The sequence below is a fragment of the Mobula hypostoma genome, chromosome 25 (assembly GCF_963921235.1).
Source record: "Mobula hypostoma chromosome 25, sMobHyp1.1, whole genome shotgun sequence".
Classification (NCBI taxonomy): domain Eukaryota; kingdom Metazoa; phylum Chordata; class Chondrichthyes; order Myliobatiformes; family Myliobatidae; genus Mobula; species Mobula hypostoma.
The window spans coordinates 20,950,908-20,976,666 of record NC_086121.1 but is presented as its reverse complement, the minus strand read 5'-3'; the positions used below and the strand labels follow the sequence as shown (position 1 = coordinate 20,976,666).

The following is a 25,759-nucleotide window of genomic DNA, read 5'->3' as shown; positions in this document are numbered from 1 at the left end:
AGGTTTATTATCACTGGCATGTGTCCTGAAGAATTCCCTTCTCTATCCAGTTTCAGCCAGTTTTCAGTATAAAGCTCCACCCTGAGGCCAGGTTCTTTGTTCCTTCTTTGTTCTCTTTTTCCTTCTTACAGTAGAGTGAGTTAGTTACCTGCTGCTGGGTTTTTCTGTTATTCCTTAATTATGAACATCAAATGAAACAGAAGTAACCATAAAATTTGTGCCTTATTCCTGACTTCTACAGAACCTTCTGGATAACACCACTGGCTCCAATATTACCAATACCACAATAGAGACTATGATTCAAAAGTAGCATTTTGAAATATGCCAATGATCCAAGGAAAATATTCCAAATTCAAATTTTTCTTTTCTGGTTCCATTTAGCATTTTTTTTGGCACACACAATCCATCACGCTTCACTTTTTTAAAAAAATGCACATTCCTCTGAAGAATCCAAATCCCAAAACCTGTCTGGGTTTTCCTTATGTGCCTATTTACTAAATTGACTCTGTATACTAAACTCGGGAGTTTACCTGGTAAAGGGCCTCTACTTGTAGATCCTGAAAAAGTGATGTCAACAGTTTGATAGCATGATTTGCAAGAACCACAGACAGAATGCCAAATCCTTGGTGTCTGAAAGAAAGAATATCAAAGTAATATCAACCATTTTTACTGAATACCAGTGGGCAGCCATTTAAATACCAGGCAAATCGGCTAGACACAACACATAAAGTGCAGTAAAAGCTCTTTTAGTTGCTACATTTTGCAATCATTTCCTCTCAGGAGCCACTGTGAGTTCACAAGGTGGGGCTCTGCATCATCTCTCTCAGTCCCACTTTGTAACTAGCAGGTAGAAGCCTTATGATCAGATCCTCTCTGGATAGTAATTCTACTTCATAAACCTCAAAGCAACGGAAAAATTAATACAAAAGACAAGAAAGTCTGCAGATGCTGGAAATCTAAAGCAACATACACAAAATGCTGGAGGAACTAAGGAGCATCAATGAAAATGGATTGATAGTCTTCATTTCGGGCCAACACACATCTTTAGGACTGAATGAATAAGTATACCAGTGCCTCTTTGCTGTTTAGTTCCAGAAATAAATACAAACTTGTATGAACTACTGGGAATCTGAGATAAAAACAAAAAGCTCTTCATTCAGCAACTGAAATATAAATTAGTAAATATAATCTTTGTTGAAGAACCAATGCTTTGAATTTTCAGAATTTACTGTCTCTAGTTGGAAATGAGAAAAATATAACTCCAAAATGAATACCAAATTATTGTTCCGACTGGATACAAGACTGTAGGAGATTATTGCACAATCCAACCAATTTCAAGAAATTCTAAAACATTGTTTACAGATTCTTCACTGACCCTTTAACTGGGGCTAATTTGGGAGACCCAGCTCCTTCTTTCGCACGTGCGGCAATATCACGGACTCGAAGAGCAGCCAGTGGATCTTTCTCTTTTCCCTTGTCAGCCAGTGCTGAAGGACTGAGATTCAGGATCAAGTAGAGGCTATTCAGAAGGCACCAAGCTCCCAGTAATTGAAAGTTTTGATAATGCTGGAGAGAAAGTGCAAAAGAAAATTATGTGGCATTAGTTGAAATATTTTCAACATTTTGCTTTCAAAAAAATCAAAATTAGATCTAAATATATGCTTTAATTATTTCAGGCAACATTTATTTCATTAGTTTCATTCACATCTTTAAGCTACTCCATATCAAAGGACATCTTTCAGTAAAGATTAATTGCAAATAATGCTATGAAGTTTTTCCTATATATTGACAGTTACTATATAATATCCTTCCCATCCTATATGCTTCTCTCAGTAAAACAACCTAAACTTCAGTTTAACTAGAAACTAGTTAAAAAAAAATCACAAGAATGAAGTGGTCTCCTCCACTGTAGTCATCTACACAGAGGCTAAAATTAATAACTTGATAGCCAAGAAATATCAAATAGACAGACAGGGGATGCTCTTCTTTGTCTCCTTGAACATTCTCATCATTAATCATAGTGAAACCTGAGTGCAAAAGACAATGATGAAATGGGTACGGGTGTAGATTGCTATTCAGCAAGTCTTTTGAAGTTCCCAACCACACACTGTTACCGAGCCCACATCACTTCGATTCTGCATCCAACCTGTGACACTGAGCTTGCAATCAGGACCAACATGAGCAGTCATCAAAACGTTTATTTACTGACATAGAATTCATGGCCCTTTATATTATTTTGAAGTCAAAAAATAAAGACAGGTATTCCAATCTCCAGCTTTTCTGCAATTAGATTTTCATGAACACATCTTATAAAATCCCTGCTGGGAAACATATTGCATAAACCTTACCTCTCCACCTGCACGTCGTGAGTTGTTAATAGCTTGGCCAATCATGTCATAAATTTCCAACTGCAATAACAAATAGAACATTAATTTAGTAGCACACTCAAGCAGTCCATGAAATACCTTAAGTACAGCTATATTGTACCGCATAGTAGAATATGGAGAAAGCGCAGGAAAATGGCAAGAAAATTGATAGCTTCAGTTTTAAGGCTCATAGCAAAATTGTAATTAACCACATAACCAGCAGTTGTGCTGTGATGTATATTAATTAACAATCTGAATGGTCCTGAACTAAATCAAGATGATCAAGATCTGAAACTGTCAGTTAGGGAAGTTCAGGGGGTGTCTTTAATCACACTTCTTTAATCCTTTTGACTTGCTCAGACCCAGTTAATAGTATAACTATGCAAAGTTAGTTTGCAGCAGTTTCAGTGTAGCTGATATAACACAGACAAAAGAACTGCCTTTAACTAATTGAACAGGACAGGCACACAAAAAAAATTTCTTTACATCTTCAAGAAACAAAAACTATAAAGTAACAATGCACTCAACGATTCAAGGATGCTCTAAAATTTCCTTAAGGGAGTGCCTTCTAAGAATCCATGGGAATCAGAACTCAAACATAATAGCCCTCATGATGACAGTCTCAACAGCAAACAATGTTCACCTCACAACATACCAACATGTCTGGCCCATCACTGTCTACTGTCCCAAGTGTCTATACTTCCCAAAATTACCTCAATCACCTTCCAACCCATAGAGGAGCAAAAGCAAGTCCTCCTTAACCACAGGCCCTGTCTCAGTCAATGAAGACTCAAATGCATACAAAATGCATATAATTAAGTATCCTCTGCATAATTGGAATTGCCTTGAACATATTCCAAGGTTGAGAACTATCCTTGCCCAGCCACTTCCATGGTAACACATTCAATTTTTACCCAAGTAATACTCTCACCAAGAAACCAAAAACATTAAATTTGGAAAACCAAGGGAATAATAACTTTTTCAGATTTGTTTTTAGGAGACCGCTTAATGTCTTTTTCTCAGTTAGTGGATAAATATGATTTATCTAATGTACACCTTTTTAGATATTTACAAATTAGGAATTTTTTTTACGTGGTTTGTTACCAAATTACCCTTCTGCTTATCCACCTAATATGACAGATGTTCTCTTTCAGTTTAAACCATTTCAAAAAAGGTTGATAGCTATAATCTATAAATGGTTATTGAGTTTACAAATGGTATCTAATGATAAAATTAATTGTAACTTCAAGAGTCATTTTCAGATGATCAATGGAGTAAAATTTTTCATTCGGTTAACAACTTATCTATTTGTGCCCGTCATTCCTTGATACAGTTCAAGGTAGTGCATTGGGCCCATATGTCAAAGGATAAACTAGCATGCATTTTCTCTAATATTAATCCTATTTGTGACAGATGTAATACTGAGCTGGCCACTTTAACTCATATGTATTGGTCTTGTATAAAGCTAGATAACTTTTGGAGAGCTGTTTTTAAAACACTATCAAAAGTTTTGGATATGGATTTACAACCTAATTTGCTTACGGCAATTTTTCGGATTATCCCATCGGAAGCAGGAAATATTCTTGTTTCCGCTCAACGTATGATAGCCTTTTCGACGTTACTGGCTAGGAGAGCCATTTTATTGAAGTGGAAAGATTCTAATCCACTTACAGTCTTTTATTGGCTCTCCTTCATTATGTCCTGTTTAAGTTTAGAGAAAATAAAAGGTTGGATATTTGATACATCCTTTAAATTTGAGCAAATATGGCGACATTTTCATTTAATTTGATTTACTACTCTTTCAATCTTTTTCCCCCAAAGTTTTAGATTTGATCAGAAAGTCTTTTTCTTTCTTTTTTCGTCGTATCCTCAAAATGGACTGCCCAGTCCCTTTGTTTTGTTTTTTTATATATAGTGTAGTGGGGTTTTTTTTCTTTTCATTTAAAACCCAATGTTTTCTTCCTTTCTCTTCATAAACTGGTAAGAGGAGAATTGTTATTTTCATTTTTTTTTAATTATGTATTTTATACTAGTTTAACAATATCTATAATTTTGACAATGTCCATCTTAATCTTGGTTTATATTGTTACTGATATATTTGAACTAATTCTTTTGATTGTATTTATGCTTTTCTTAAATCAATAAAAAGATTAATAAAAGAAAGTAAGTTAAATTATTCCATTGTGTTATGCAACACATTAAAATTTAGCTAGTCATAAAACACTTACACATTTCTGTACGATTGTGGCTGCGTCATTTTCATAGTCTTCATCTTTACTGGTCGACCCTGATCGAACTTGCAAGCTGCTGCCTACATGTAGAATAGCCATGCATGTTGCAACACTCACTCCTAGTGAAAGAGCAACCGGAAATTAGCTACTTTAAAACTATCAACTTTAATATCTGGTTTAGATTATGAGTTCAGAATGTAACATTATGAGCTTTCAAAACCAAAGCTTCAATTAAAAAATAATTTGTATTTAATGAGAAAAAGGAAAAACTTAGGAATGTTAACAATTTTTTCATTTTTAAAATCTTTTTATTGATACATAATCTTCTGCAGCTTGAAAATGCTACAAGATTTCAGCAAATTGATATTATATATATATATATATATATATATATATATATATACACATATACACACACACACACACACACACACAGTTAATAAAGCTGGAGAAAAAAACTTATCAAAAAGAATATATAATAATGAAAAAGGAAAAAGAGAACCCCAACTACTAAAAGAAAAAAATCCCCCAGTAACTACGAGAAAGAAAAAGAAAAAGAGAGAAAAAAACATTAGCAACCAACTCCCAGAGCAATACATCTTACAATCATCTATATATAAATATAAATAAAGAAGAAAAATCATCAACCGCCAATTCACATTTATATAAAATAAGATTGGAAGGAAACCATATAAATTAATTCAAATTAAATGATAATATTTGGCAAAAGAGCCCCATCTTCTCTCAAAATCGAATCGAGGATCAAAAGTTCTACTTCTAATTTTTCCCAGGCTAAGACATAACATTTCTTGATAAAACCATTGAATTAATGTAGAGACAGAGGTACCTTTCCATTTCAATAAAATAGCCCTTCTAGCCAACAATGTGACAAATGCAATTACATGTTGGTTTGAAGATGAAATACCCTGAATATAATGCAAAACTATTCCAAATAAGACAGTCAATGTACTAGGTTGTAAACTAAAAATTTTTTTAAAAAGCATCAATAATGGCAAGAATTTTGAGGCAAGTACAGGAATAAATAATGAGCTAATTGACCATAATCTTTCAACAAACTTCCGACATGGGATGTGTATCAGAGAACTTAAGAATGACAAGTATTACAAGCTTGCCAGTTTAATCACAGTAATGGGAAAGCATTTAGAAATATTAATTGGATATTTTATTAATAGCCACCTGGAGGAAAATAAATTAAGGTAAGTCTGCATGACATCATGGCAACAATGATCTTGTCTGATCATTTTTTTTCATGACGACAATGCAGTTGATGTGGTGGGGGTTTTTTTTGTGCAGCATAACAGGTTATCATCCAAGCCGAAGCTCACGCCATGAAAAGGGCATTGTAAGCACGAACACGAAGTTGGCTAAGTAACGGAAAGGATCATGTTGGAATCCTGCTTTATTGCTGATTGGAAGATGAAGAAACATGGATTGGAGCCAGGGTCACGGTTTTTTTTTGGTCTACATTACAAGACTAAAGAACACAAGCCACAATACCCAGATTTGCAGATGACACAACCATTTGGTAAATTGCAGAGAATATTGATAAACTACAGAAGGATATAACAAGGCTGGCAGAATAGACCAACATTAAAAACAGATTTGGTGAAACGCAAAGAAAGACTAGTTGATGCATTTTGGTAGTGAAAATGAGGAGCTTTTAGCATAAGGGAACTGTTCTAAAATGCATGCAGAAACAGGATATATGGGTGCATGTCATTAAAAATGGCAAGAGAGATTGAGAAAGCAGTTAATAAGGCATACATACAGTACTGTGCAAAAATGTCAGACACATACTGTATATAGCTTGGGTGTCTAAAACTTTCGCATAGTACTGAAGTAATTTTATGCATTGCACTGTACCTGTTTCTGATATGCAGCTCTATTGTGAACTGAGAGTGGGAAGGGGGCAAAGTGAGGGGAATCATTGGGAAAAGAGGGAGAGTGGAGGGAATGGAAAGCACTAGAGAAACATTCTGTAATGATCAATAAATCAATTGCTTGGAATCAAATTACCTTGTCTGGCATCTCAAGCTGGATGTATCCATACCCCTGTCACTCTCCACCCCTCGTACTCCACTGCCACCTGCCCCACACCCCTCCTGAGACACTCCACTCTCGCCATTCCCAACTTCCTTTGCTCTCGCCAGATTTACAAACTTGCTGTCCACTCCACGTTGACAAATACAGCGCTGTGCAAATGTCTTGGGCATCCTAGCTATATACATGTGCCTAGGACACAGTGCTGTAATTTTGGGCATCAACTACTTAGACACAGGATAAAAGGTAGGGTAGTCATACAATCAAAAGGGAAGACCTTCATAATACTCTGGTGCAGGCTCACCATGCTCTGCTTTGGTCACATCATACAAGGGAGGACATGAAGGCAACAGAGAGGATCCATAATAGATTCGCAAGAATTCCAGGAAGAAGAAATTTCACTTAAAAGGATAGACTGGTAAAGATGTGATTATTTTCTTTTAAGGAAGAGTCTGAGGGGAGGATTTGACAGAAGTCGGTAAAATAATGAGATCTGGATAGAGTCAATAGGGAGTCAAGGATTGGAGGTTGCAAGTATAAGGCAAATAGAAACACCTTCGCTCTGTCCGCCACAAAACGCGGGATCTCCCGGTGGCCACCCATTTCAATTCTACTTCCCATTCCCATATGTCAGCCCATGGCCTCCTATACTGCCGCGATGAGGCCACACTCAGGTTGGAGGAGCAACACCTTAATTTCCGTCTGGGTGGCCTCTAACCTGAAGACATAAACATCGATTTCTTGAACTTCTGGTAATTGCCTCCCACCCCTCTCTTTCACCTTCCTCATTCCTGTTTTCCTCTCTCACCTTATCTCCTTACCTGCCCATCACCTCTTTCTGGTGCTCCTCCCCCTTACCTTTCTTCCATGGTCTGCTGTCCTCTCCTATCAGATTCCCCCTTCGCCAGCCCTTTAACTTTTTTACCAACCAACTTCCCAGCTCTTTACTTCACCCCCTCCTCCTTTCCCAGTTTCACCTATCACCTACCACTTTGTACTTCTTCCTCCCCTCCCCTCACCTTCTTACCTTCATTTCTTCTCTTCCTTTCCAGTCCTGATGAAGGGTCTCAGGACAAAACATCAACTATTTACTCATTTCTATAGACGCTGCTCGGCCTACTGAGTCTCTCCAGCATTTTGTGTGGGTTACCACATAAATAATTGTGATGAGAAAATAAAGTGTTTCTTTTTTTAAAAACAGTGTGTGGTTGGAATCTACAGGTGTGGTGTTCCATTATGATATCCAAGAGGAAGTTGAATATATAGTGGGGGAAAACTTGAAAGCTACAGAAAAAAGGCAAGATGTGATGGAACTGTTCAGCTGCTCGGGTAAAGAGATGGCATGGATATGATGGACTAAACAGCTTTCAGTGTGTAACTATTCTGCGATTCCAACTTGAATGAGAACTGAACAAAAGGGATAGATACCAAAATAACCACTATGCTCAATGTAATCAACTTGTCAAAGGATGAAGAATAACAAGTTTTAGCACTTTTTCCTCCCAGTCCTAAGTTCACAGTTCATATTATGACATTTAAAATACGTATTCATTGCAAGACTCTGAGAGGGTGCTCCATTTGTTCTCATACAGACCTGCATATAAACAACTCAAAGCCAATACAGTTACATCCTGTAGTCTTTCAGGGGTCAGAGGTTCAAGAACAGGCAGAGAGAGTGTGTCCAGTGCCATAGTAACATCAATAACCAAGGAATGGAATCTGAGGAAACAGCAACGGTAATAAAAGAAAATATTTAGAAAACAATGTGCAATAGAAATTTTAAAAAAACACACATTAATGTTTGCAAAGATCAGCCAAGTTTTCACCAGAACAAAGGAACGGGACCCATTCATTAGTAATTAGTACTTCACTATGCAACTGGATCCTTGACTTCCTAACCAAAAAACCACAATCTGAGTGGATTGGAAATAACATCTCCACCTCGCTGACAATCAACACTGGCATGCCACAGGGATATGTGCTTGGCCCACTGCTGTACTCTCTCTATACCCATGACTGTGCTTGCAGAATTTCAGATGGTGATGAAATGCATACAGGACTGAAATGTACCAGTTAGTTGAGAGGCATTGCAGCAACAACCTTGCATTCAACATCAGCAAGACCAAAGAGCTGACTGTGGACTTCAGAAAGCATAAGACGAGGGAACACAAACCAATCCTCAGGGGATCAGAATTGGAGAGAATGAGAAATTTCAAGTAGCTGGGTGTCAATATCTTCAAAGGACCCAACCTGTACGCAATATATTAATGCAGCTATAAAGAAGAGAAGACAGCAGCTATATTTCATTAGGACCTTGAGGAGATTTGGTTTGTAAACCAAAACACTTGAAAATTTCTACAAATGTACCATGGAGAACATTCTGACTGGCTGCATCACCATCTGGTATGGGGTGGAGAGAGGGGGCTACTACACACGATCAATGTGAGTTGCAGAAACTTGTAAAATTAGTCAGCTCCATCATAGGTACTAGCCTCCATAGTATCTAAGACATCTTCAAGGAGCACTGGCTTAGGAAGATAGCGTCCATCATTAAGGACCCCCACCACCCAGGACATGCTCTTTTTACATACTGTTACCATCGGAAAGCGGGTACAGCAGCTTAAAGGCACATTCAGGAACAGCTTCTTTCCACTTGCCATCCGATTTCTAAAAGGACACTGAACCCATGAACACTACCTCACTACTTTTTTATTTCTATTTTCTGCACTACTTATTTCAACATAACTATTTAATTGACATATTAAAGTAGGGAAGGTTTAAGCAGACACCTAATAGCCTCTCAGTGCCTCCTACAAAATGACAAGGAAAATCAACATATTTCTTTTAACATCGAGTTAAATACAATGGCCAGACAAACAACCTACATACAGAATTAAAATCTAGCATAGCAAATGAACTGTAAACCAAATGAGAAAAAATGTATTACTGCACTAGCTTTCTTTTAGATGCAACTTAATGTAACTCAGTTCCTTCTCTATACTTATCATGCATTTCATTGTACTGCTGTCATAAAGTAAATAAATTTCTCAACATATGCCAGTGATATTAAACCTCATTCTGATTTATGTATCTCAAAAGAGTAATAATCTTTAATGTACTTCACATCAAGCAACACTTTTTAACCAATTGCAGGAAGGTTAAAAGTTACACCTACAAGTTAAATTTTGACTATCTGTAACTTACCCATTTCGTACTGCAGTTGCATCTGCAACTGTAGCAGGCATAATGAAAAAGGAGTTGGCAGAAACAGCATCCTGGAAACGGTTGATGTATCGCAGGAAGTAGGGAAGGTTTAAGCAGACACGTAACAGCTTCTCAGAGCCTCCTACAAAATGACAAGGGAAATCAACATATTTCTTTTAACATCGAGTTAAATACAATGACCAGACAAACGACCTACATACAGAATTAAAATCTAGCATAGCAAATGAACTGTAAACCAAATGAAAAAATATATATTACTGCACTAGCTTTCTTTTAAGTGTAATCCTAATAGGTTCCCATTAAGCTACTAGCTGTCAGTCACTCTCTTCTATCTCCAGTCTAACCTTAGCAATTGTACTTTTCACTAAATTACCTACATGTTTCTCCACCCATGTGTCAAAATGCATCTATCCCACAATCTAACTCTAGCTAGTGACTCAAAACATAGATACTTCAAAAGTACGATTTCACAAATAACAGCAAGTTTACAAACACAAGGTCACAAAATACAGACAGACAATTGATTTAGTTGGTTGAGACATCATTCTAAATTTAGGTAATCATCATTTAATCACAGATTTAAAAACTATATTCCTGGCCTTGATTTTATGAATGTAGATAAAGTCATAATCTTTACTCTAATGACAAACTAGGTCACAAATCAGCCACAATCTTACAGAAACAAATTCAATGATCAAAATGGCCTACTCTCATTCCTATGTAACCAATTGAAAACAGTTTTTACTTAGCTGAGGAGCCCAATTAACCTGCTATATACGATGTTTATTAGACATTATCACATTTATACAAGATCAGTGGTCATATTTATCACATGAATGATTCAATTTGCTTTAAAGAAAAAAATCTGAGTGTAGCTCTCTTCATTATGAGGATTTCACACTTAAACTCACCCAATGCTTGTAAACTGGATACATTCTGTGCAATAAATGCATTTTTCATCTTAGTAACAGTTACTTGGTCTGCTGCTGTCTGTTCAACATTTTCTCCATCCGCCTGATCAATTAAAAAAGATGCACAAAATTCACATTAAGAAAACAAGCTGTTCAGCCATACCAGACTATGTAGGTGTTTCATTCCCCACCAGGTCAACCATAGTATCTTACATATCATATTTTCATATGCCCGTTCTAAACATTTGCAGAAACAATTACACATGGTCAAAGCAGAACCAGGTAAAAGAACGTATTTTCCAGATGAAAACAAAGTATTTTTGTGAAGGATTCACCAAGTTGTTCAGAATCAATGTATTTTCACCTTTAATCTAGGTTCACATCCAGGCTTAACTGACAGAAATTGACAGTTTAAAAAAAGAGCTTGAGTACTTAATAAACAACTTCCAGTAGGTAAAATCTAAATCACAACATAAATAATTCAGCAATAACTTCCAATAAATTGGGCAAATTATTCAAAAGAATAATGCAGGTAACTCATATACCAATGATGCTCTTCCCAAATGAATTACAAAACTCTGAATTTGAAGAGACAGGTGAATAAAATTAAAATACAAATTAGCCATCATATAACTGAATGACAAAACATGTTTATTGAGCAGAATACAGTTGATTCCGGCTAATTGGAACACAACGGGACCAGTACGTTCTGGCCCAATTGAGCTGCACCCAATTAGCCTAAGTTTCATGGAAACAGTTAAAAAGGTATAAAGTCAAACAGGGTAACAAATTATGTATTTAAATGAAATACAGAACAAATTATAATACTAATAGCACTACAGTACTATAAAATTGTATTAGTTCCTAGTAAGTTATTGATGGCGGAATTCATCCAATGTATGCTGCCGTGTTCTTTTGATTGATTATAAACATAAAAAACCAGCGCACCACCTGGAGCAGATAATGGACTGTCCTCGAATAATGCTTTCGACGATTGCATCCTGCAAATCTTCATTTTCATTATAATGTTCAATATGATAGTTAATACCTTCAAATTCTTTGCAGTTCCTAACTTGAAATAATTAAATCATTTCATTCTCAATCCCAGCCATTTACGGCATCTCCAAGCCTGAATAAACTACAGTGAGAAAAACAGTTCTGAATTGTCTTACCTCTTATTTCTTGCCAACTAGCAGTGATTAAAAGCTATTTAAAAACTGTTTGCTCTAAGCACGGTGTAGTCTAACGGTCATCTGACTGACTCTAGTTAGAAACTGTATGCAAATCTCCTGTCTCAATTAAGTGGGATAGTTTCCCAAATAAATGAAGGGAATCCTGGCTAGTTTCTGAATTAGTTTTTTTAAGAATTGTCCCAAATAAATAGCTGCCCTGAATAACCGATGGCCCAATTAACAGAATCCACTGTAGTTTCTTTCTACTCCTATCCAGAAGAGGGCTTGCCACACTGTACATCATCTGTAACAGCTTCAAAAAAGGCTGTTCCCCCAACATTTATGACATTAAAAAAACAAAACTCATATTTCCTAAAATAAAAATCTTGGTCAGAAACAGTTTGGCAGATTTCTTTACATAAATGCATTCTGAATCACCCTATCACTTAGAATTTTCTCATGGTATCTGTTGGTACTCTCCTCATTGGTAATACAGTATTGCACTACAAAAAAATCTGATTTTTGTCATACAATAGCCTATTAATTTATGATTCTTAATAAAGCCTTGCTCAAAAGGTGCAGAGTTCATTTACCTGAGCCACAGGAGGAGGGGCAGATGAGGTTGATACATCTGGGTTGAAAACGGAAGTCAATTGGTTCAAGAAATTCATTTGCACCTCCTTTTGTCGTAGTTCCGGTGTCAATGGAGGGACAGGCTCTTTCTGATCCTCCACTAAGTAAAGAAAGTTATACATAGAAGTTAAGCATAACAAACTGTCAATAAGCCCTGAGCACCAAGGATGATGTAGAAATTGGGTAATAGTAACAAGAAAATGAACTGAGATTCACAATCAAAGGCGTACCATCTGAGAGAGTCTTTACTGTCTTCGGCAGTTTGGCTGACTTCATCATCGCTGTGAAAGTAATTATCTCAGTCCTGTCCAGTCGGCTACAGCCAGTGCAAAGGCCCTTGATCAAGAGGATCAAGTGTTTCTGAGGAAGAAGTGTGACAACAAAATAAAAGTTGAAAAGTAGAAAAATGCATACATTTACAGCAAAACATTTATGAACTTTTCTATTCAGTTAACACACATAAAAGTTGCTGGTGAACACGGCAGGCCAGGCAGCATCTCTAGGAAGAGGTGCAGTCGACGTTTCGAGCCGAGACCCTTCGTCAGGTCTATTCAGTTAAGCCCTTTCAAGATTACCATGCTTTTTTATTTTTATTACTTCAGAAAAATAATATTGAAATTTATGGAAGTTGGTTGATATAAAATATGTGCTGAAGGTATATACACACTTATGTACATTCATGAACACATTCTGAAAATAGCAATAAATACCAATCGGTTGCCCTAAGCAAGAAAGATTTGAGGCAGTAGCCAAAAACACTGCAAAACATAAATGTTAAGGTATCTTCTAAAAGCAGCAGAAGAGGGATTTTTTTTTAAGGTAAATAAGGCACTAAGAATGGGAATGGGAAAGGGCCTTATCAGCCAATGAAAGTAGATTATAGCTGATCTCCAACCAAGTGTAGCTTCTTTTTAGTTTCCTTTTCTTTGATACTTAACAAAAATGCTATCAACTTCTGTTGAAACTTCCTTTTGCAGGAAGATCTATACTTAAAACATTCTGACACGCCCATCCTTCTTTGATCTATAAATCAAAAATGCCCCCAGATAATTAGAACTATTTGAATCTTATGATGCACTCAGGACATCCTAAAGGACAATCAAGTCTTTTTAAATGTGATCATTTCACACAGCATGGTTCTGCTTACTGCAGTGAAATAAACAACCAGTTGACTTTATTGGTGCAGATGATTAATTATTGTTTGGGCTCAGGAAGAGCTCCATTATCCTCCGAGAAAATTCCAAAAGATCTTGCATGTTCATTCAAAAAAAAAGGCAAAGCCTTAATTTAATGGTCTGTTTAAAAGACCTTCCCTTCTCAAAAATGCTGCAAATGAGTGTTATTGCATGTTTCATTCTTAAGCCCTGGAATAGGATCTGAACTCTTGGTGACCTTTCTAGATGATCCCCAAGAAAGGCAATAAAGCCATCACCAATACAATTACTTACTAGATACCTATGAGAAAACTAGATACAAGCATGCAAGAAGACAAATTAGAAAAATGATTTAACTTTATTGGATAATAAATATTCACCAGAGAACTTTTTACATTTACAACCAATCTGAGTGTTAAACAATTACCTGCGAAACAGCACATGCTTCATCTGGATTCTCAAGACGCATCAATGAGAATTCTATCAGGACTTTACATGCAGCAGCAACAGATAGTAGTTGATTCCTAGGAACTAGAAATGTTGGAAAAGTCAGTAATTAGTAAAGTAAGGTTTTCAAAACATGAAATATTTTATGAATTACAAATTTAATCAGAAAGGAAACTTCTAGAAACTTTTGACATAGGAGATGCTTGAACAGGACAAACTGGGTAGGTCTTTCACAGAGCCAGCAAAGGCATTATAGGGCAAATGACCTCCTCTCGTGCTGCATAATTCAGTGATATAACATAAAATATGGTAATATCCATATACACAAAAGGGTCATTCAAAATATAATCAGAAGCTAAAAAACTTTAATGTGTTGAAAGGGGGGCAACATTAAACTACCCTGACTTTATTTTTAATCTTATCAGAACACCTCCATAATTCAAGAGGTGCATAATCCTCCAAATCTTTCTCTGGGGTTTAAAGCCAGAATGGCTTAAACTTGAAGGATTCTGGTCCTTCTACACTGATAATCATTACAATTCTCTATCAAAAAGACTTTTATGATATTAATTTGATTAAGAATACTCACTTTGTGCACAGACTGTTGATATGTAATGTGCAGACAAAGCCACAAATGATGAGTAGAATGGCTCATAATGTTTCTCATGATGCAGAATCTCCTTCTCACTGAAATATAAAACAAGTCAATCAGAACCTTTAAATTAACCCAAGTACCTATGAATCCATCAAAGAAAGATTTATAGTAGAGCAATTCAGATAAAAGTAGAAGTGCTGGGTATAATCAGCAGGACAGCCAAGCACCTAGAAAGAGAAACAAAAGTAACATTTCAAGTCAAAAGGATTCAGTGAGGTAAACTTGTTTACAAGTCATAGTAAGAGAGCACTTTCAAAGTGTGCAATCCTAAACATTCCTGGGATCTCCCAATGGCCTCCGTCAAGTTTGCTGAACTTCCTGGGTGCATTAATATAATTAATGGTCACACTGATGTCAAAAAAGCTACTCGGATCCCTTGCAGTTAACACTTCCACCCACGTCTGGATCAGGATCATTATACAATGTGGAGCTGAGTGAATCTGGATAACAACATGGAGCAATGATGGTGCCAGTGATCAGAGAAACATAGAAAATAGCTGGAGTAGGCCATTCGGCCCTTCGAGCCTGCACCACTATTCAGTACGATCATGGCTGATCATCCAACTCAGAACCCTGTACCTGCTTTCTCTCCATACCCCCTGATCCCGTTAGCCACAAGGGCCATATCTAACTCCCTCTTAAGTATAGCCAATGAACTGGCCTCAACTGTTTCCTGTGGCAGAGAATTCCACAGATTCACCACTCTCTGTGTGAAGAAGTTTTTCCTCATCTCGGTCCTAAAAGGCTTCCCCTTTATCCTCAAACTGTGACCCCTCGTTCTAGACTTCCCCAACATCGGGAACAATCTTCCTGCATCTAGACTGTCCAATCCCTTTTGGATTTTATACGTTTCAATAAGATCCCCCCTCTATCTTCTAAATTCCAACAAGTATTAGCCTAGCCGATCCAGTCTTTCATCATATGAAAGTCCTGCCATCCCAGGAATCAATCTGGTGAACCTTCTTTGTACTCCCTCTATGGCAAGAATGTCTTTCCTCAGATTAGGGGACCAAAACTGCACAAAATATTCTAGGTGTGGTCTCACTAAGGCCTTGTACAACTGCAGCAGTACCTCCCTGCTCCTGTACTCGAATCCTCTTGCTATGAATGCCAGCATACCATTCGCCTTTTTCACCACCTGCTGTACCTGCATGCCCACTTTCAATGACTGGTGTATAATGACACCCAGGTCTCGCTGCACCTCCCCTTTTCCTAATTGGCCACCATACAGATAATAATCTGTTTTCCTGTTTTTGCCACTAAAGTGAATAACCTCACATTTATCCACATTAAATTGCATCTGCCATGAACTTGCCCACTCACCTAACCTATCCAAGTCACCCTGCATCCTCTAAGCATCCTCCTCACAGCTAACACTGCCGCCCAGCTTCATGTCATCCGCAAGCTTGGAGATGCTGCATTTAATTCCCTCATCTAAGTCATTAATATATATTGTAAACAACTGGGGTCCCAGCACTGAGCCTTGCGGTACCCCACTAGTCACTGCCTGCCATTCTGAAAAGGTGGTATTTATTCCTACTCTTTGCTTCCTGTCTGCCAACCAATTCTCTATCCACATCAATACCATACCCCCAATACCATGTGCTTTACGTTTGCACACTAATCTCCTGTGTGGGACCTTGTCAAAAGCTTTTTGAAAATCCAAATATACCACATCCACTGGTTCTCCCCTACCACTCTACTAGTTCCATCCTCAAAAAATTCTATGTGATTCATCAGACATGATTTTCCTTTCACAAATCCATGCTGACTTTGTCCGATGATTTCACCGCTTTCCAAATCTTTGATAACTGACTCTAGCATTTTCCCCACCACCGATGTTAGGCTAACTGGTCTATGATTCCCCGGATTCTCTCTCCCTCCTTTTTTAAAGAGCAGGGTTACATTAGCCACCCTCCAATCCTCAGGAACTAGACCAGAATCTAAAGAGTCTTGAAAAATTATCACTAATGCATCCACTATTTCTTGGGCTACTTCCTTAAGCACTCTGGGATGCAGACCATCTGGCCCTCATCGGCAACATTCTGTGGGCTGAATACAACTGTCCCAAATATTCTTTAAAATATACCTCTTTCAACTTATTCTCACTGCAATCTGCAGGATGCAACTTCCCTCTAAGCAATGTACTTTTAAGTCAACTTAATGAACTACAGATCTCATGACTCAGCAGACCAGGCAGTAACTGCATGTTTAAGAGGACAAAGGTTCATCGCCATGGCCGAAAGTGAGGCGCTGGGGACGGGACAACAAGGCAGGCTGAAACACAGTGGAATGAAGCCTCCTCTACCCAGCATCTTGTTGGCAAATGTGCAGTCACCAGAGAACTAAACTGAGGACAAGATTGCTCTATTGGAGAAAAATGAGATCCTGTTGTATTCTACGTATGACTGAGACGTGGCTTTCTCTGGGCACACCAGATACAGCAATCAGACCCGAAGGCTTATTGATTTACAGAATGGACCCAACTGCTGATTTGGAAAAGGCAAAAGGAGGAGGTGGATGTTTCACGATAAACTCTTGGTGATGTTCCAATGTGGCAGTTCTGTCAAACTCGTATTCCCCCCAACTTGGAACACCTAATGATCAAAAGCCATCCATTCTATTTACCCGGGTAGTTCTCATCTGCAATTGTGACCGCAGTTTATATACCAGCAGCCAACTATAATCAAGAGCCCACAATACTGCATGATGCCTTCTCCAAACAAGAAACAGCCCATCCCAACACATTTCAAATCATATTTGGAGACCCTGATAAATCACCATCAGCATATAACCTGTAGCACCATGAGTCCCAATACATTAGACCACTGCTATACTAAGATAAGGAAAGCCAACTGTTCCATGCCTAGAGCGTATTTCTGGAAATCTGATCACTTGGTTGTCGCTCTCCTACCTGCTTACAAGCAGAGGCTAAAGAGTGAAGCTCCAGAGATTAGGACTACAAGGAGGTGGTTGTGAGAAGCGGCTATAGGACTACTTCTGAGTCTGTGGACTGGGCATGTTCAAGTACTCATTTAGAGACCTGAATGAATACATCATGGTTGCAACTGACTTTCTCAAATCAGCTGTAGATGAGTGTGTCCCCACAAAATCATCCAGAGTCTTCCCTAACCAGACACCCTGCATGAACGATGAGATCCAAATTCTGTTGAGAGCCAGACAGAGGCACTCAAGTCTGGTGATCAAGAAAACTACAAGAGGTCCAGATACAACCTCTGGAAATGCCATCTCTCGGGCAATTCCAGACCAAACCTGAATAAACTAAGGATGTCTGACAGTTGTGGTAGGGCTTGAATACTATCACCTCTTATAAAGTTAAATCAAGCGGCATAGGAAACAACAGGAATTCTGCAGATGCTGGAAATTCAAGCAACACACATCAAAGTTGCTGGTGAACGCAGCAGGCCAGGCAGCATCTATAGGAAGAGGTGCAGTCGACGTTTCAGGCCGAGACCAAAGGGTCTCGGCCTGAAACGTCGACTGCACCTCTTCCTATAGATGCTGCCTGGCCTGCTGCGTTCACCAGCAACTTTGAGGCATAGGAAACAGCAGGGCTTCACTTCCAGATGAGCTTAACGTCTTCTATTCTCACTTTGACCATCAAAACATGGAGGAACCATCACAAATTTCCATATCCCCCAAAGATCCTATAATTTCAGTCTCTGAAACCAACATACAAGCAGCCTTCAGGATGGTGAACCCATGAAAAACATCTGACCCAGATGGGGTACCTGACCAAGTACCAAAGACCTGTCCTGATCAACTTACAAGGATAAGTGCCGGGAGGGAGATCAGTGGGAAGGGATGGGGGGACGAAGAATGGAGGAGGGAGTTGCATAGGGAGCAATCCCTGTGGAAAGCAGAAAGAGTGGGGGGGGGGAGGAGATGTGCTTACTGGTGGGATCCCATTGGAGGTGGCGGAAGTTACAAAGAAATATATTTTGGACCCGGAGGCTGGTGGGGTGGTAGCTGAGGACAAGGGGAACCCTATTCCTAGTGGGGTGGCGGGAGGATGGGGTGAGAACAGATATGCGTGAAATGGGAGAGATGCATTTGAGAGCAGAGTTGATGGTGGAGGAAGGGAAGCCCCTTTCTCTTAAAAAAAAGGACATCTACTTCGTCCTGGAATGAAAAGCCTCATCCTGACAGCAGATGCGGCGGAGATGGAGGAATTGCGAGGGGATGGCTCCCTCTGTCCCTCTCACTATAACTCCTTGCCCATCCTCTGGGCTTCTCCCCCGCCTTTCTTTCTCCCTAGGCCTCCCATTCCATGATCCTCCCCCTTCTCCAGCCTGGTATCCCTTTTGCCAATCAACTTTCCAACTCTTAGCTCCATCCCTCCCCCTCCTGTCTTCTCCTATCATTTCGGATCTCCCCCTCCCGCTCCCACCTTCAAATCTCTTACTATCTCTTCTTTCAATTAGTCCTGACGAAGGGTCTCGGCCCAAAATATCAACTGTACCTCTTCCTATAGGTGCTGCCTGGCCTGCTGCATTCATCAGCATTTTTTGTGTGTGTTGCTTGAATTTCCAGCATCTGCAGATTTCCTCGTGTTTGGGGCAAGTGTGGAGGCTGATTTCTGACAAAGGTGTACTTGGTAAGTGAAAGGCCATTAGAAGTCAAATTTTAAGAGAGCAGTGTTTGGAAATTCCTGTCAGAATAAAAGGCCAAGATAACAGGTTTATGGAACCTTGGTTTTCATGAGATATTGAGGGTCTGGTTAAGAAAAAAAAAGGATGTGCATAGCAGATATAAGGAGGAAGGAACAAATGAGGTACTTGAGTATAAGAATTGCAAGAGAACACTTAAGGAGGAAATCAGGCGTCTAAGAAGACACAAGGTTGCTCTAGCAGACAAGGTAAAGAAGAATCCGAAGAACTTCGAAAGATATAAGAGCATAAGGATACCAAGGACAAAATTCGGCCCCTAGAAGATCAGAGAGATAATCCGTGTGTGGAGCCAAAAGAGCAGGTGGAGATCGTAAGTATTTACTCTTGGAGATGGACACAAAATCCATGGATGCAGCAGTGAGGTCATTACAGATTACAGAGGAGAGGGTGCTTGCCATCTTGAGGCAAATTAGAGTGGATAAATTCCCAGGACCTAACAAGGTGTTCCCTTGGACCCTGTGGGAGGCTAGTGCAGAAATTGCACAGGCCCTAACAAAGATATTTAACACATCCTTAGCCACGAGTGAGGTGCCTGAGCCTCTGACATGAAATTGTGCTGCAGTTATAACTGCCAGCGCACAGACAGAAAAGAGTTCCCCTTCAGATAGATTCTAACCAACAAATCCATGGAGACTGCTAAGAGCCAAACAGAAAGTTCACATAAAGAATTGCTGCCTCAGAAGCAATTAAAAGTAGTCAGAAATTGGTTAAATGAGCTGATTAACTTACCTAAGCAAATAATAGAAATGACTCATTATGGACTAATAAATTTAAATCTTAAGTTGCAGGGGCTGTGCTATCTGCAGCCAGGATGTCATTATGTATCATCTGAAATGCTGAAATTCACACCATGGCCACTTTTAGACACAACTGCTCTTTAATGCAAACATATAATCAACCAATCATGTGGCATCAACTCTATGCATAAAATCATGCAGACATTGTCAAGTGATTCAAATGTTGTTCCGTGCAAACAGCAGAATAAGGAAGAAATGTACTCTAAGTGACTTTGACCATGGAATAATTGTTGGTGCCAGACAAATAGTTTGAGTATCTCAGAAACTGTTGATCTCCTGGATTTCATGCACAACAGTCTCTACAGTTTACAGAGAATGCTGCAATAAACAGCAAAACATCCGATGAGCAGCAGTTCTGTGGACAAGATTACCTTGTTGCTGAGAGGTTACAGAAGAATAGCCAGACTGGTTCAAGCAGACAGGAAGGTGACAGTAACTCAAGTAACCAAACAGAAACATAAAAACAGAACACCTACAGCACAATACAGGCCCTTCAGCCCACAAAGCTGTGCCGAACATGTCCTTACCTTAGAAATTACCTAGGGTTACCCATAGCCCTCTATTTTTCTGAGCTCCATGTACCTGTCCAGGAGTCTCTTAAAAGACCCTATCGTATCTGCCTCCACCACCGTCGCCGGCAGCCCATTCCATGCACATACCACCCTCTGTGTAAAAAACTTACCCCTGACATCTCCTCTGTACCTACCTCCAAGCACCTTAAAACTGTGCCCTCTCGTGCTAGCCACTTCAGCCCTGGGAAAAAGCCTCTGACAATCCACACAATCGATGCCTCTCATCATCTTATATACCTCTATCAGGTCACCTCTCATCCTCCATCGTTCCAAGGAAAAAAGACCAGGTTCACTCAACCTATTCTCATAAGACATGCTCCCCAAACTAGGCAACATCCTTGTAAATTTCCTCTGCACCCTTTCCATGGTTTCCACATCCTTCCTGTAGTGAGGCAATCAGAACTGAGCACAGTACTCCAAGTGGAGCCTGACCAGGGTCATATATAGCCACAACATTACCTCTCGGCTCCTAAACTCAATCCCACGATTGATGAAGGCCAAAGCACTGTATACTTTCTTAACCAGAGTCAACCTGCGCAGCAGCTTTGAGTGTCCTATGAACTCGGACCCCAAGATCCCTCTGATCCTCCACACTGCCAAGTCTTACCATTAATACTATATTCTGCCATCACATTTGACCTACCAAAATGAACCACCTCACACTTATTTGGGTTGAACTCCATCTGCCACTTCTCAGCCCAGTTTTGCATCCCATCAATGTCCCGCTGTAACCTCTGACAGCCCTCCACACTATCCACAACACCCCAACTTTTGTGTCATCAGCAAATTTACTAACCCATCCCTCCATTTCCTCTTCCAGATCATTTATAAAAATCACAAAGAGTAGGGGTGCCAGAACAGATCTCTGAGGCACACCACTGGTCACCGACCTCCATGCAGAATATGACCCATCTACAAACACTCTTTGCTTTCTGTGGGCAAGGCAGTTCTGGATCCGCAAAGCAATGTCCCCTTGGATCCCATGCTTTCTTACTTTTTCAGTAAGTCTTGCATGGGATACCCTCTCAAATGCCTTGATGAAATCCATATACACTATATCTTCTCTTCTACCTTCATCAATGTGTTCAGTCACATGCTCAAAAAATTCAATCAGGCTCGAAAGGCTCGAAAGGCACGACCTGCCTTTCACAAAGCCATGCTGACTATTCCTAATCATATTAAGACTTTCCAAATGTTCAGAAATCCTGCCTCTCAGGACTCCATCAACTTACCAACCACTAAAGTAAGACCCAGTGGTCTATAATTTCCTGGGCTAACCCTACTCCCTTTCTTCAATAATGGAACAGCATCCACTACCCTCCAATCCTCCGGAACCTCTCCCGTCCTCACTGATGATACAAAGATCATCGCCAGAGGATCACCAATCTCCTCCTTTGCCTCCCACAGTAGCCTGGGGTACATCTCGTCCTGTCCCAGTGACTTATCCAACCTGATGCTTTCCAAAAGCTCCAGCACATCCTCTTCCTTAATATCTACATGCTCAAGCTTTTCAGTCCACTGCAAGTCATCCCTACAATCGCCAAGATCCTTTTCCGTCGTGAATACTGAAGCAAAGTATTCATTAAGTACCTCTGCTATCTCCTCCGGTTCCATACATACTTTTCCACTGTCACACTTGATTGGTTCTATTCGCTCACATCTTATCCTCTTGCTCTTCACATATTTGTAGAATGCCTTGGGGTTTTCCTTAATCCTGTCCGCCAAGGCCTTCTCATGGCCTCTTCTGGCTCTCCTAATTTCTTTCTTAAGCTCCTTCCTGCTAGCCGTATAATTTTCTAGATCTCTATCATTACCTAGTTTTTTTTAACCTTTCATAAGCCGTTTTCTTCTTGACTAGATTTACAACAGCCTTTGTACACCACGGTTCCTGTACCCTACCATCCTTTTCCTGTCTCACTGGAACATACCTATGCAGAACTCCACGCAAATATCCCCTGAACATTTGCCACATTTCTTTCGTACATTTCCCTGAGAACACCTGTTCCCAATTTATACTTCCAAGTTCCTGCCTGATAGCCTCCGATTTCCCTTTACTCCAATTAAACGCTTCCCTAACTTGTCTGTTCCTATCCCTCTCCAATGCGATGGTAAAGGAGATAGCATTGCGCTCACTATCTCCAAAATGCTCTCCCACTGAGAAATCTGACACCTGACCAGGTTAATTTCCCAATACCAGATCAAGTACAGCCTCTCCCCTTGTAGGCTTATCTACATATTGTGTCAAGAAACCTTCCTGAACACACCTAACAAACTCCACCCCATCTAAACCTCTCGCTCTAGGAAGATGCCAATCAATATTTGGGAAATTAAAATCTCCCACCATGACAACCCTGTTACTATTACACCTTTCCAGAACCTGTTTCCCTATCTGCTCCCCAAAGTCCCTGTTACTATTGGGTGGTCTATAAAAAAGTCAGTAGAGTTATTGACCCCTTCCTGTTCCTAACTTCTACCCACAGAGACTCCGTAGACAATCCCTCCATGTCTTCCTTCTTTTCTGCAGCTGTGAAACTGTCTCTGATCAACAGTGTCACACCCCCACTTCTTTTGCCTCCCTCCCTGTCCTTTCTAAAATATCTAAAGCCTGGCACTCAAGTAACCATTCCTGCCCGAGTCATCCAAGTCTCTGTAATGACCACAACATCATAGCTCCAACTACTGATCCCCACTCTAGGCTCATCCACTTTGTCCATGATGCTTCTTGCATTAAAAGGCACACCTCAAACCATTGGTCTGAGCGCATCCCTTTTCTATCACCTGTCTATCCACCCTCTCACACTTGTCTCCAAGCTTTCTCTACATCTTTCTTCATCTCTTCAATTTGGTTCCCACTCCCCAGCAATCCAAGTTTAAACTCTCCCAATAGCCTTAGCAAACCTCCCTGCCAGGATTGTGGTCCCCCTGGGATTCAAGTGCAATCCATCCTTTTTGTACAGGTCACTCCTGCCCCAAAAGAGGTCCCAGTGATCCCAAAATCTGAATCTCTGTCCCCTGCTTCAATCCCTCAGCCACACATTTATCCTCCACCTCACTCTATTCCGATACTCACTGTTACATGGCACAGGCAGTAATCCTGAGATTACTACCTTCGTGGTCCTGCTTCTCAACTTCCTTCCTAACTCCCTGTAGTCCGCTGTCAGGACCTCCTCCCTTTTGCTGCCTATGTCGTTGGTACCAATATGTACCACGACCTCTGGCTGTTCTCCTTCCCACTTCAGGATATTGAGGACATGGTTAGAAATATCTCAGACCCTGGCACCTGGGAGGCAAACTACCCTCCGTGTTTCTTTCCTGCCTCCACAGAATCGCCTGTCTGACCCCCTAACTATAGAGTCCCCTATCACTGCTGCCATCCTCTTCCTTTTCCTGCCCTTCTGAGCCACGGGGCCAGACACTGTGCCAGAGGCGTGGCCACTGCTGCTTCCCCCAGGTAGGCCACCCACCCCAACAGTACTCTCACGGGAGTACTTATTGTCGAGGGGTACAGCCACAAGGGTACTCTCCAGCGTATGACTCCTGCCCTTCCCTCTCCTGACTGTTACCTACTTATCTGACTCCCGAAGCCCCAATGTGACTACATGCCTATAGCTCCTCTCTATCATCTTCTCACTTTCCCTGACCAGAGGAAGGTCATTGAGCTGCATCTCCAGTTCCCTTATGCGGTCCCCAAGGAGCTGCAGCTCGACACACCTAGCGCAGATGTGGCTGTCCAGGAGGCTGGGAGTCTTCCAGACTTCCCACATCTGACACTGAGCACAGAACACCTGCCTCACACACATTCTTCCTGTCTGTATTCTACACAGGCAACCTACCTTGCCTCAACACACTGAGCCAAAGCCTCCCTACTCTATCTCCCTCTACTCTGTCGCCCGCTCTATAAGATGTCCCCTTTTAAACTCTTCTCGCTGTTCTCATGGGCTGACGTCCACGCGCTTGCACAGTCATGCCCCTATCAAACCGCTGAAGAAATAACCGTCTCCTTTTAAACTCTCCTCTGTGTTCTCTCTGGCTGACATCCATGTGCTTGCGACAATGTTACAACAGTTGTGTTCAAAAGAACATCTCTGAATGCACAACACATTGAACCTTGGAGTGTATGGGCTACAGCAGCAGAAAACCATGAACAGTCACTGCCCACTCTATTAGGTAAAGGCTGATGTCTCCTTGTATGGTGACAAAACGTCCACAAATGGATTGCCAAGATCAGAGAACAACTCAACCCACCATCAACAACCCAAGCTACACATTTTCTGAGCTATTAGTTAACATTAGTTATATGTCAATTAAAGCCTCCAATTATTTCACTGCTATACGCATCTCTAATTTCCTGATTTATACTTTCCTGCATTCCAATTACCTTTGGAGGCCTTTCTATAACTCCCAACATTTTCAGACAGTTATTTCTTAGCTTCACTTAAACTGACTACTCTCTGAATTTCTGAGCTAAAGACTTCCTTTACTATTTTATCCCAATCTTTAATAAGAGTACCATCCCATTTTCTGTTCTATTTTGCCTGACTTTCTAAAGGTTAGTCATGAAATATTCAATTCCTAACCTTCATCCCTTTGCAACATTTCTGTAATATATATTAGATCACATTAGCTTCCACCATTAATTTATCTATGGTGTTATAAATGCTGCATATATTCAAATAAAGTGCTTTCAACTTCAAAATCTCAATATGTGCTTACAAGATAACAAAAAGTGTTATTTTGATCAATATTTTAATATTGATTACTAAAGGATGATATATGTGGAAAAATATACAATTCCCAAGTACATTATGCTGTGATTCTTACTAAGAAATTAGATACTGGCCACA

General features: G+C 39.9%; 1 protein-coding gene across 5 annotated transcripts in view; it reads right to left on the bottom strand.

Moving 5' to 3' along the window:
* ubr4 (ubiquitin protein ligase E3 component n-recognin 4) overlaps positions 1-25,759 on the bottom strand; it is a 203,153-nt gene that overhangs the window by 173,072 nt on the left and 4,322 nt on the right. For all 5 annotated transcript variants that reach the window (XM_063032895.1, XM_063032894.1, XM_063032896.1 and 2 more), the window contains exons 2-12: positions 14,790-14,887; positions 14,181-14,284; positions 12,830-12,959; positions 12,560-12,699; positions 10,795-10,897; positions 9,863-10,004; positions 8,253-8,377; positions 4,595-4,716; positions 2,349-2,408; positions 1,376-1,566; positions 531-630 (exon numbers count right to left, since the gene is read on the bottom strand). In XM_063032895.1, the coding sequence (XP_062888965.1) occupies positions 531-630; positions 1,376-1,566; positions 2,349-2,408; positions 4,595-4,716; positions 8,253-8,377; positions 9,863-10,004; positions 10,795-10,897; positions 12,560-12,699; positions 12,830-12,959; positions 14,181-14,284; positions 14,790-14,887 (1,315 nt within the window). The remainder of the gene's footprint in view (positions 1-530; positions 631-1,375; positions 1,567-2,348; positions 2,409-4,594; positions 4,717-8,252; positions 8,378-9,862; positions 10,005-10,794; positions 10,898-12,559; positions 12,700-12,829; positions 12,960-14,180; positions 14,285-14,789; positions 14,888-25,759) is intronic.